The 13062-nt window shown below is 49.1% G+C and overlaps 3 protein-coding genes across 4 annotated transcripts; all 3 read right to left on the reverse strand.

Moving 5' to 3' along the window:
• Positions 1–880: 880 nt before the first annotated feature.
• On the reverse strand, positions 881–2258 carry LOC125510851 (syntaxin-121-like). Its single transcript, XM_048676124.1, has one exon. The coding sequence runs from the start codon at positions 2091–2093 to the stop codon at positions 1140–1142; it is 954 nt and encodes a 317-aa protein (XP_048532081.1). The 5' UTR covers positions 2094–2258; the 3' UTR covers positions 881–1139.
• A 2198-nt stretch (positions 2259–4456) lies between these two features.
• Positions 4457–6732, reverse strand: LOC125510853. Its single transcript, XM_048676127.1, has 3 exons — positions 6289–6732; positions 5183–5290; positions 4457–5102 (listed from the first exon to the last, which is right to left on the reverse strand). The coding sequence occupies exons 1-3, from the start codon at positions 6628–6630 to the stop codon at positions 4788–4790; spliced, it is 765 nt and encodes a 254-aa protein (XP_048532084.1). The 5' UTR covers positions 6631–6732; the 3' UTR covers positions 4457–4787.
• A 253-nt stretch (positions 6733–6985) lies between these two features.
• LOC125510852 (protein IQ-DOMAIN 5-like) lies at positions 6986–11707 on the reverse strand. Of its 2 annotated transcripts, none has more exons than XM_048676126.1 (7): positions 11404–11707; positions 11163–11286; positions 10358–10594; positions 9011–9241; positions 8682–8795; positions 7767–8238; positions 6986–7459 (listed from the first exon to the last, which is right to left on the reverse strand). In XM_048676126.1, exons 2-7 carry the CDS (start codon positions 11253–11255, stop codon positions 7314–7316), a joined length of 1293 nt encoding a protein of 430 aa, XP_048532083.1. In that variant the 5' UTR covers positions 11256–11286; positions 11404–11707; the 3' UTR covers positions 6986–7313. The 2 variants fall into 2 exon arrangements, with proteins under 2 accessions (XP_048532083.1, XP_048532082.1); XM_048676125.1 differs by having other exon boundaries at positions 11163–11296.
• Positions 11708–13062: the final 1355 nt, after the last annotated feature.

The following is a 13062-nucleotide window of genomic DNA, read 5'->3' on the forward strand; positions in this document are numbered from 1 at the left end:
AAAGGGAAGAGATTAAAAGGAGTAAATTCGGCTCTTATAAAGCAAAAAATGAAAGAAATATGAAGGAATAAAATTTGCTCTTATGTATGAGCATTAAAGGAAAAGAATAAAAAGAACGATGCTGTTGCTGAATGTGCACGGGCCGAGAAGGGAGCAATTAAAATAAATAACATCGGTTGCGTGCGTGCACCTGAACATGCTCTAATTCAATGGCCATTCTCTTCTCGCATACAAAAAAGTTGGCCGGCAATGACCATTCATACTTTTCTGTTGTTTTGAATCTGTGGGGTTCATATAAATTATGCTTGGTTATTTTTATATTACATCCAATATTATGTGTACTCATTTGATCTAAGGTTATTTTTAATAACTTGGTTTTTTTGTCACAAACAAACCGGTGAAGCGGCGGTCCAACCGATGACAGCTGCAACAGTTTGGTTGCCCGTTCGCTTTTAAAAAAATATAGTCTGATGGCCATGGTGGAAGAACACGACATGAAGTGCTTTGTATCCCTAGAACGACGAGGAGACACGAGCATGAAGTGTTTTGTTTGGGCCAAGCACTGCCGCCGCCTGCTCATGTCTCCTCGTCATTCAATATGTCCTAGAAATGTACCAATTTTTTTAAAATGTTTGTATTTAAGAATATTTTCAAAAAATATATAAATCAAAATTATTTTCAAAAATCATGTGTTAAAAAATGCGAATTGTAAAAGATCCCATTTAAAAAATGATAAAAAAATTCAAATATGTTACTTTAAAATAAATAAATATTCATGTTCTCTCGAAAAGTAAAAAAACGATTGACAAACTATTCCATGCACAAGTACTCTCTAATCAGATGAAGGATGTTAAGGTGGCTTATTCAAATCCACACTTCATACTCCAAAAAAGAGATAATTAGAATTGAATATAAGAAATGTTGCGCAATGACACACACAAAGCAGATTTTGCTATCTTTTTGACCCGTTGCAACGCACGGGCATTTTTACTAGTATAGTAACGTAATCGAGTGGCTCAACGAACCGCACGGACGGAGTAATTACAATCGCAAAAAATTCCACAAAAAACAACCAACAACACCCAGCAAGAAGCAAGCAAGCCCGGATCATCATCGCCACGGGCAGGCAGATCCACAGGCTACTGCTGGTTGTTGTTGTTGCTGCTCTTGTTGGTGTTCGTGAGCACGATGGGGATGACGATGATAAGTATAATGACGAGCAGGATGCCGATGCCGATGCAGGTCCACTTGCGGGAGCTCTTCTGGTGCTTGCGGGCGACCTGCAGCTGCTCGCGCCCCCGGTCCACGAACGACCTTGCCCGCCCGACGTGGCCCTCGATGTCGTCCAGCTGCTCCCCCTGCGCCGCCACCAGCACGGCCATGTCGTTGAACACCTGCTGCAGCTCCAGCAGCGACCTCTCCAGGTCCGCCACGGCGCCGTGCCGCTCCTGGATCTCCGCCACCACGCCCAGCACCTCCCCGCGGCCCTGCTGCTCCGCGATGGCCCGCTGCAGGAACCGCTCCCCCTCGCCCGTCTCCGCCAGCGTGTCCAGCGTCGCCTCGTCGGGCTGGGCCCCCGTCACCGTGAAGTAGCGCCGCGCGACGGTGTCCCGGTACTCGGAGGTGATGCGGGAGCGGAGGGAGGAGAAGGCCTCCATGGCGTCCCGCAGCTTCTTGCGCAGGCCGGCCACGACGGAGGTGCGGGTGCGGTCCGTGGAGGAGCCCGGCCCGCACCCGGCCACGGAGCGGTTGGCGGCGTTGGCCCGGTCGAGCGACTCGAGGCGCAGCTTGACGACCTTGGCCTTCTTGATGGCGGCGGCGACGTCGGCGTCCATGCGGGAGCGGAGCGCGCGCACGGCGGAGGCGTCGTGGAGCGACTTGCCCGACTCGTTGGCGTCGTGGAGGGAGCGCTGGATCCGCTCCAGCTCCCGCAGGTCGTCCTTGATGGACTCCACGTCCTCGAAGAAGCGGTCCAGGCTCGCCCCCGCCGCGGCGCCCGGCGGCGCCGTCATCTCCACGCCGCCCGACTCCAGGTCCCCGCCGTCGCCCCCCGCGCCCGCGCGCTTCCACGAGCTGGAGAAGAGGTTGTTCATGTCTACTGCTGCCGGCTCAGGCAAGGGCCGATCGATCGATCTGTACGCCGGTTTCTTGGAGGGGGAGAAGCAGAGTGGACAAGGGAGGGAGAAGGGGTTAGTTACTTAACCGGTACTGATCGGGGCGGGGACGCGGAGTCGGGTTGAAGGGGTCTGCCGTCTCGTGCTCGGGGAAGGTGGGAGGAAGGGGACGGACGGCGACCCACACCCTTCCTTCTCCCTGCGGCAAGTGGATCCAATAGTAATACGCCCGACCCGATCCGATCCGATCCGATGGCTTGGCGTCCAGGTTGGGTCCGGTCCTTGGATCACGCGGTGGCGTGGGTGCGTCGGCTATCCATGTCTGGAAACCGGAAATCTCGAGCCTAATAACCGCGTCAGCTAAGTGCGGCACGCAGCTTAGCTGGCTGTACAAAGTTCACCAGGCGGGCATGTGCAACGGATTCCATATCTGCAGCGCGCCGCGCCGCGCCGGACAAACCAGCTCGACGCGGGGTGAAAATTAAGTAGTATGGGTAAAAGTCGTAGGATGTGGCGGCAAATTCTACGTGAACTGCCTGGATTGGATTGGATTGGATTGGGTGGCGGTAAATTCCGTCGGTAGCCGTCCCCTGATGACGGAGCCATCGTCGTTCATTATATTCTTTTTTTTGCGGTGTGTTCATTATATTCATATATACTATACGGTTAGTCGTGTTTGACCCGATCAATCGTCGAGGCGAGCGGAGGAGCACGTGTCCAGCTTGACCAGAACACCTTTTTTTTTTGTCTCTCTCTCGTCCAAATGGGCTGAGTCACGCATTACAAGAAATGAAATGAAAAGTTGGCGACATGCATACTCCACAGGTGCTCGGTCTCCTGACCGCATGAAAGTGCTGCGTCAAGCGTGCAAGAAGAGGAGCAGGCGCCTAATTGCCAGGTATACGTAGGAAGGTAATGTTCGTTAGTTGGTTCGGTCCCTCGCGCCAGTGGCCGGCGAACCGTATCTTCTGTTTCGTGAGCAACAGAGCAAGCCTTTTCTATATATTAATTTCGTGAAGATATTAACTACTCTTAGTCTCTACACCAACAAGATGTCACAAAGAAATCTAAGATACACACAGCCCAAAAAGAAAAATTATAAAAGATAGAGAAAAAACAAAGGCCTCATCACAATGACCCATAAACCACCACCAAAGACAACACCCCAAAACATAAAAGATCTTCAAAAAACAATGTTTTCAAGAAGAAAAAAGTGCACAAACACCATCGACAGCCGATCCAAGATATTAAGTTTTGACCCTAGAGAAAGTCCGTGCTTTCAAAACAATACCTGCAAGGCAATTGCCAGACACAGCCAATGAAGATCAGACCTTAGGTTTTCATCCTGAAAGTCACGACTCGGCACCCGAGGAGCACCACCAAAAAATGAAATCCTCTAGTGCCTCCAAGGCCCCCTCCGCCTTACTGATCCTCCGATCTCAGTCACCATGACTTTCTCCACCGCTGTCTATGCCATGAAAATCGGGATACCGGCATGTCTCATGGTATCGACAAACAAACAAAGCTTCACGCCGCGCCCTCATGGAGCCGCGCAGGCTGATATGGACGCGCACGACCGGATTCTATCCGATCCAGATATCCTTGGGCAAGATCTCCGGCAGTGGTTTCGGAACACGTCGACGACCAGATCAAGAAGGACTGATCATGCATATCGTTGTCGTGATGCGATAGGAGCACTAGGGTCACCACCATTCCGCTGCCTCCACCATGGCGACGCCACCATGAAGCCGTTGTGGGGATCCGCCGCCGCACCACGGCGCCCCTCGCCATCACGGTGTCCCGGCCCAGCCGCGCCGTCATGTGGTGGAGGCCCTGAGTGTTGGGTTTAGTCCCACGTCAGTTGTGGGAGGAGGCGGGACACGATTTATAAGGACGGGGGTGTCCCCTCCTAACAGGCTAGTCTTTTGAGGGGGATGGGCCTAAGGCCTGTTATAAGTCGGTGTTGCTCTTCAATTGGGTTTGGTTAACGCATGTGGATCAGAAACGCTGGTACTAGCGGACTCGAGATTATGTAACACTGAGAGAGAAGGCGGAACACCCCGCCGCCATCGGCCTCGTCATCTAACTGCGGCGAGGAAGGAGGGTGCTGGCGGCCGCAGGAGGGTCCGATCAGGTAGCTTCTATGAAGAGAGCAAAGTGCAAGCGCTCGTCATTCTCGACTCGGGCCACCGTACGTGCCGGCGCTGGCCGGATCACAAGGACGCGCGTCACAAACGAATGCTCTCCTTTTATAAACGTACAACAGCCCAAAGTAACAAAATTTTAGCTCACCCAACATCCCACTTTTCTCCAATAGTTGCATCGTGGACAGTCAATCAATGTACTCGTTTCAAACCACCATCTCTTCCATACCGTACCACAAAAATACACAAATACCATTACATTATACATTACAAAAAATACACTAGTTTCGTCGTACGTAGCTTACACTGTCTCTATATGTACCTATCAGTTAACGAGCGTACGTAGCAGCTGATAATCGATACACAGAGCATTTTGTTACAAACGTCACACGGCATGCACGGGTGACAGTATATCGCGACAGCTTGAACAAACACTACACGGGTGACGACGCAATATGAGGCAACGGGTGTGTGTGACTGCCTTCAGAAGCTGCACGATGTGGACGGACCGAGCACACACGACACGATGCTAGAAGAAGTTGCTGAACTGGCCGGCCAGGGAGTCCTTGAGGCCGGAGAAGAGGCCGAAGAGGGAGTACTGCTTCAGCTTGGACACCTCGTACCACGAGTTGAGCACCGCCTCGTGCTTGTCCGTGCCGGAGAAGGCCAGCTGGATCCCGGGGCTGCAGTCCACCTGCCCGCCGCCGCCGTTGCCCCTGCAGCTCGACGTCTTGATCGCGCAACTGTTCTCGACGCACCCGAAGTTGGCCTGCCCGGAGCACGACGAGCAGCCGTCGGACTTCCAGAAGAGGTTCTGGAGCGTGCCCTTGTGGAACTCGAACACCTGGGAAACAGAGATAGGCGTCAGTTGAGCAGATGGTCGCCGGTGATTTGGCCCAGGTTACGGGTTAATTATGGGCGCACCAGGGTGAAGCCGGTGACTGTGTACGAGCTGTTGCCGACGAACACGGGCGGCGACCTTGCCGCGAATTTCCTCCCGGCAAATGCCACCATGTACCCACCAGCGGATGTCTGGAACAGAGTGAAAGAACGGCATGTTAGAACTAATGATGAACCCATCATCTTTTATGTCAGAACTGTCCAACAAGACATTTCATAAGTACACCTATCTGGCTATCTTATCTACTCGAGTACAAGAAAGTAACAATTGTATCATGATTGAACTATGCAAAGCTATTGTGCAGTTCTTCTCAGCAGGTTGTCTCGGCAACTAATTACAGTGTGCTGAAATTTTCAGTACTACTGAAATCGTTCTTACTGTATGCAGCATCTTGAGTCTTGACCCATATTTGCAAGGGAAAAAAAACAAAATGCCGTCAATGGATCAGGAAGATGAGAAATAAATGAGGGTCCTCATCATGACAGTCTGCCATCTCTACTACTATCTTAAAAACAAACGGCTGAGCCCAATCAATCAGTTGAAGGGGAAATTTCTCCAAAGTGAGGGGACAGCACATTCAATAAATCCTCAGACGAGATTGCAACGACCAAGTACCTAGGTTGGGCCACAGAGAAACACGGAGGCATGTCGAGAGCGCCATTAACGGATCCACCCTCCTCCAATGAGCCCAAAAATGTAGCTGTCGGTTGTCTGGACGTGTTGCTTGTGGGACACTGTCCAGCTCTCCGTTTTTTTGGCTTAAACCTCCCCAATCAAGAGGCCATCATCGATGGATTTGCGAGGTCTCCCCAACGATTTGAATTTCTTCATCCCTCACACACTAATTGACAAAAGGCAAGGAGGGCGTACTGCATGATTGATGGCCATTCCAAATTCTTGCTTGCAAAGTACCATGATTTATTTACTATTTATAGAGTAGAATAGAAGAAGTAAAAAGGAGCTAGCAGACAATTCTTTGTGCCAAACAATTAGTTCCCCTGGGGTGCAAATGGGTAAATCAATTAGGGTTCGTCCTACGGATTATATTCCTCGCACAAAAAGCTTCGATCGAACAGCAAAATCAGGAGGGAAGGCTTGAGGAGGTGCAGCTCGGCGGAGGGCGACTAACCAGGTCGCCGGCGCCGGAGGCGTTGACGGTGAGGAGCGAAATCTCGTCGACGGTGGGGCGGAAGAGCGCGAGCAGCGGGCCGGCGCCGGCCAGGTTGAGGCGGCTGTCGCAGGGGGAGAGCTGCACGCCGCCGGAGAAGAAGGCGTCGCGCCCCGCGAAGGCCACCCCGAAGGTGAACCCGTCGCCGCGGCTCACCGTCGCGTCCGCGCACGGCTCGTACACGCCGTTGCCGTCGCCCCTGGCGGAGGCCGAGGGCGCCGCCGCGAGGAGGAGGGCGAGGGCGAGGGCGAGGGCGAGGACGGCCGGCGCCCGCCTCGACGTCGCCGTCGTCGTTGCCGCCATGGAGACAGACAATTGTTTCGGGCGCCTCGCTGTGCCTCGGGCGCGACGGAAGTCGTCGATGGATGACGGTTCCGCTACGGTTCACGCCAAGGAAACGGAACAAAACAAAACGCGTCGCGTCGGGGCAAGGAATAAAGGGAATGGGTAGAATGAGCTGGCTTTCTTGCTGGGCCGGAGCCCATTTCGTCTGATGGGCCGCAGCCTTAACAAGCAAGTCTACTACTAAGCTTATACTTCAGACACCATGGCCCAGCAACTCAGCAAGGTACAGACTAACCCCTCAAAAAAAGCAAGGTACAGACTACAATTGCTCAAAAAAAAAAAAGCAAGGTACAGATTACAGAGCACACACCAGTGAAAAACACAGGGTTACCCCTTGAAACATAACATTTCAGAATTTTTATTGTACAAAAAATAGTCCCAGAAAATGTGAGTCCATACTTGCTCTTAGCTACAAATACAACAGTACAAGCTATGGTAACCTCCAGGACTAGAGGCACCAGCTGACCAGCACATACATATCCAAGCACTAGCTAGATCTCATCTCATGAGATGAGCATTTGACTGCATACCTATATGGCTAAGAAATAAATGCAAACTGCTCCAATGGACCTTCCAGAATCTAAGGCCGTCGTCGCATGCTTCAAACCTTGACGACGGTAGATAGGGCTTCAGATGGCTTGTCAAGCCTGCAGCTCAACTCTCTTGAACAACAGATCAACGGAACCGGCACGGCGATGCTTCCCTTCCAGCGCTGGAGAGTCTTCGGTAGCCTTGGGGGATCGGCTCACTGCAGGTTTATTCACTTGCCGTTTGCCAGTTTCTGTGCCTGCACATTTTCAGTAGCAAGTGAGTCTATCTGGAAGCTTTAAGCAACCGTAATAAACCGAGGCACAAGTTGGAACAGGAAACAAACAGCTTTTATTTTTTTCTGGGGAAAAAGGAAACAAACAGCTTGTAGTATGGAGATTATTTCTGAACTGCTGAGTAGTTATAGCGCACACACATGAGAAAAACTTATGCTAGACAAGGACATTTATCGAAAAAATGATGCCTTTTCCGAAGAAGAAAAGTTACTGAAACCAGCAGGAAATCTTTGCATCACTAGAAGTAACAGATGCAAGGTTTGGACTTACCAGTGCCAGGCAAGGAGAACCTCTTGTTGGCCCGTGGTTGTAACTGTCCAGGCCTCTCCTTAGGATTACTACTGCTCCGGGCACCAAGTCCCGAAAGACGAGACGAGACTTCATCAGAACCTTCTTTCGGTGGCAGCTTCCGTTTCGGTTTAGCTGACGCCGAACCGGCAGACGGGTTCGACGAGGAGCCACCACCCTCTGAGTTCGAGGGCCGGGCCTTCTGGATCAACACATTTGAATGAAGAGCTGAAACCTGCTTTTTCACAGGTTTCCTGTATGGGGCCTTGGTTGCATTTCCCTCAGCGTGCTGCGCTCCGGTATCGATGGCAATTCCATCTGCTGCGTACATGCCCAGGAACCGACTCTCCCACGGGCGGACAGCCATCCATCTCTCCAGCCAATTCCAGCTCCAGCTGTTCCTGTCTAGTTCAGAAGCTGTAATGGCTGCCTGTTGCCTTGAACCTGCTTGCCACTGCAAAAGGAGAGAAGAAACTTCAGATGGAACACTAAAGGAAGCACTGATGCTTTCCCTTTTTCTTTTCAAGTAGTGGCCTAATATTGGCTATGCAGTAAAATTACAGATAAAAGCTAATCAAGAGCAGAATAGCAAGGAAAACATGAAGAACAAAATTATGTAGCTAGCTTGGAGGGAAGGTTAACTTCTATGTTATTCATGAAAGCAACACCTGGAAGTTGGAGTGTAGCAACAGCAAACATAGTAGAGTGCGGTGCAGCCAATCACACAAAAACAGCGAGCATGAGGCTTCCGAAATGACCTTAGACATCCAGAAGCTATACTTAGGTTCAGGGCAATATGTTTGGTGCACTATATAGCATTCACTAATCCACGGTTCAAGCATCATGTTGTTACCACCATTGAGTAATGTCCTCGGGTAAAACGTATGATAAAGTTACCTGGTGAGAAAGGGCATAGGCCATGGCTCTCTCACGCTTGGCTGCTGCTTCCTGCCTCTTCAACAATTTTGCTTGGATGTCTTCCACAGACCCTATACTATCGCACCACCCATCCTGCATTTTAAGTAAGGTGGTAATGGAAGTTAACAACTCAAGCCAAATAACTGCACTGCACCACCATTTATTTCCTGATTAAAAAATGTAACTCTAACAGGAACCTTACGAAAGGATGTCAACAAATAAGGCAAGCAGCATAACAAAAAAAAATTATATAACAGGATGTCTTACAAATTATAAGCACAATTTTTGCAAACTGGTGTGTGCCTTACCTCAGCTTCTCGAACATGTGCCTCGCCGGTTTGTTCTTCTACATTATTTTGTTGCTCGTCCATCTGATTTTCCAAGGAAACACGAACTCGCCTTGCTCTAACACGGGCTTGTACCCTGACCAAAGCTTGCATACACCGAAGTGTTATAGCAGCTTGCTTTCTCACTATATGACCCCTTACAAGGGCTTGAAGCCTAACCAGTCCTTTTAAAGCTCGGCGGGCTCTCCTAGCCTGAAGAGGAATGAAGCTAAACTTAGTGTAGTACTAGTACCTTACAAGAAAATAGACAATTAGAGCAATCTTGGCAGATTCCTCGATTACATTCTAACATTTCTTTGTTTCCAAGATAAACTTGTTGGTAGGATACAATGCTTTGCACTAATACTTCGACAGCCAGCCGTATGAACATACAGTCCATCAAACATTGTTGCACAGTACTGATGTCGAAGATACAGTCCAGCAAACATTGTTGCATACTCCCTTCATCCGGTGAAGAGTGCACATCTAGAGATTTTAGGACAAATTATGGAGTCAAGTAAAAAATGCATTGGAAAAGTGCAAGACACCAATCTCTCTCCTCTTTAATTAACCAACCCCCAATGAGCTAAGTGCATGTAGAAATTAAGAAGACCATGTGTAGATTGTTATTAGTCTTGATTACCGTGTGATGAGAGAGAAATTTTTTTCTACTTTAAAGTGCATTGGAAAGATAGAAGTACACTCTTTTGTGGACAAATTCTGAAGCCAAACGTACACTCTTTACCGGACGGAGGGAGTAGTACTGATGTCGATGAACATAAACCTATACATAACATTTCCAGGAATTATAGATTTTACTTCTACCATGTATCACAGTATCAGGATGATCGAGCTGTAGCTTTTCTTACTTCAACTGAAACTGCATAGTCATCACATAATGCTAATCACTCTGTATGTTATAGTTGTTGGAATTGAAAACCATGTGAAATTTGTGAGGTAAGACAAGTGCAGCACACCCTACTGACTGCACAAAGTCCGGTTTTAAATATACAACGGATAGCAAGCCTCCTAATACTGCCTTACACATGCAAATGCAGCCCTGCAGGTGCAGGTTTGCTTGGACACAGGAGCTCCGTATTTTGGAGACTGGAGCTTTAGTACTTTACTAGTTAACCACACATCAGCAATCAAGCAAGACTAATTAAAAGGTAGCACAAGATCCAATTTCTCTAAAAAACGTAACCATTGAAATTTTCAGGCCCCTTGCATTTTATCAATATACACAAGTTAGGAAACATGTGTAATTATTCCCACTGTACAGAGCAAGCAAGAAGTTAACTGCTAATGGACAGAGAAAAAGGTGAATACCAGTAGGGCTCTATACGCAGTCTGAATAATTGTGGCAGCCCAGATCTCTTTGAGCTCCTCTTCTGTTTGAGGCAGTGGCACGCTAAGTGTACTGAAACCAGGTCCTGAGCATGAAGGTGTGCTGCAATCGTCTTCTGACGGAACATTTCCATCAGGGAACTCTTCTGGTCCGACAAGGCTAGCGTGATCCTGGGAGTGCTGATCCTGGAAGTGGAACTGATCGACGGCATCCCTTTTCTGCAATTTCCCCAGTTCACAATGTGTAAGCAAACAGGCAAATTTTCATAGCACATCAGCAAAGGAGCATGTGGCATCACTCTATTCCAAAAAAATGGCAGCAGAAACATATATTCTCCTCATGTGTTTATAATCAGGGACGGTGTACTGGTGTAGCAATACTATACAGATATCTATTCTTGTTCCAAATTTATAGTTGTTGTTGTGCTTACATAGCAACAGATTAGTTGAGTTCTTTTTGGACTAATTCCAGTCCCCAAAATTCAATCTTGTCAGTGGTGCAGAACCAAAGGGTGACTCAAATAATATCACCCAGATCTGCAACAAGCCAACAAATGCAAGAACTTGCAAAAGCATTGCATAAAGAAGCACCAATTGCTACCTATAGATTAGATTTATTGTAGGATAAGAATGAATTCTCACGAAGCACTGGGCAAAATATTGCTATGATCCTTCCACATACAAGCAGAGTAAGTAAGTAGACCAAATGGAATTAAGGAACCCAGAGGTGAGAACAAAAAGGCAGAGGCGGAATCGTAGGTAGGTAGGTAGAGGTGGTGCTCCGTACTGTTCGGCCGGCGTCGCCATCCTCCTTGCGGCGCTGCTGATGCTGCTGCCTCTCCACCTTCCTCAGCCCAACCAACGACTTGAGCCACCTCATCGCGCCGCCGCGTCACCTCACCTCGCCGCCTCTGCAACAACCTCCAGTCGCGGAAATTATTTCCGTCAGCACAAGCCCAAAGCCGCAAGCTGCGCAATCTCACATAAAGGGGCAAGAGAAAACAAAACCGCGGCGGAAAGTGAGTTACCAGATCACGGGCACCTGACGCCGGAGGAAACGACCGGGGCCGCGCACCGCCGCCGGCCAATGAGGGCCGCCGCTTCGCGAGATTGGGAGCCCGGCTTGAGGAGGCGAAGGGAGCGAGGGAGGGAGGGAAGGGTGTGGCGAGTGGGCTCGAAGCGTCACCAGTGCCCAGTGCAGTGGCGCTGCTCCCCTGCCTGCCTGCGTGCTACTGGCACTGGCACCGGCACCACGCGGCCATTACTGCCGCTCCTGTGTGCCGGTGCGAATTATTGCTCGCTCGGCTCGGCTCGGCCGCCTGTGTGGCAGCCGCAGGGAGGAGGAGGGCGAGAATTATATAGGCAAGAAAATCATACAGTACTACTGTACCAGTGTGGCAAATAAACAAAGAAAGAAAGAAAAGCGCGGCGCTTTTTATCAGGTTTTGCTTTCTGCACCCGCTTGTCGGGATCAAAAGCCCTCTCTTGTTGCTCGCTTCTGGGATTTTATTTTTACCGCGTCTCATTCTTTTCTGGCTCGCCTGCGTCCTGCAGCCAAAGATTCTTTGATTAGCTTTAGGACAAGGTGATGCTGCTGCTGCTGCTGGGTTTATTTGATTAGCGTTATTAATAGTTTAGCCCCCAGAGAGAGTCTCCCTGTGCTGCGGATTTTGTTGGATTTGGTCAGTGGCTTCGTTTGAGACCGTGGAGTGACTGATCACGTGCTTTGTGGCACTAAGATTTCAGGGTCGGCGTGATTCCTCTTCAATCTAAACATATATATTCTTTGAGATGCGCATCTAGTATAGCTTATCTTCACTGCCATTGCCATCTGTCCGGTCGTCAATGCAAACTATAAACACGCCTGAGAATATTTGGTGATTAAATTTGGTTAAGAAGATACTATGCCGAAGAGATGGCGTTAGATACACTGAAGAAAATACAGTTTTCTCTGTTCCGCGTCTGTATTTCAACCCCTCCAGCAAAATCTTGGACGCGTCACCGCGCGAAAGCTGACGCGAGATCCTCAAAGTGATAAACGCCGAAGGACTTTGGTAGGAGCGCAACAGTGTGTGTGGGGGTGGCATTGGCTTTTGTCAGGACTGAGAGTTTTCATGAGGCGTGTAACTTTAAGAACCGCTACTCGCACTTGCTGTGGTGTCTCTCGATGCTGGCAGTACACTGGATTCTGTTGCATGTATTTATTTTCTTGCGTTACTCCTGCTGTAAAGCTGATTGACTATGAAGAAAAAGGCTTTATCATTGGGCGGTACAACAGTGGGACACGTTATGTCCTGCACCATAGTACCTACTAGTACAGACCAAGGTCAAATTTTAACTGTCGCCTGCTCGTTGTTGCTGCCTTTGCGTCCTTGGCACGAAGTAACACCATCCTAATGTTTTTATAACTAAAATTGTCATCCAAAGACGCCACAAAAAACGTAAGGCGGAATTTGTCGTGGCACTTATTAGGGTCTTTTGTTTTTTGTAGGGAGCGTCTCCTTTATTATAGTGCAGTCTGCACATTTTTCCAACTTTTCATGCTGAGGTCTTACAAAAAGAAGACAATTTCTGACTGCCACCTCTCGTGCTCTCTTTATTTTGGAAAAAGAAATCAAAACGATACGTGTGGGATTACATGATAAAATCGCAGAATGTCTTTTATTTGGGTTCATAGAAGAAAAATT

Source organism: Triticum urartu, chromosome 5, assembly GCF_003073215.2.
Source record: "Triticum urartu cultivar G1812 chromosome 5, Tu2.1, whole genome shotgun sequence".
NCBI lineage: Eukaryota > Viridiplantae > Streptophyta > Magnoliopsida > Poales > Poaceae > Triticum > Triticum urartu.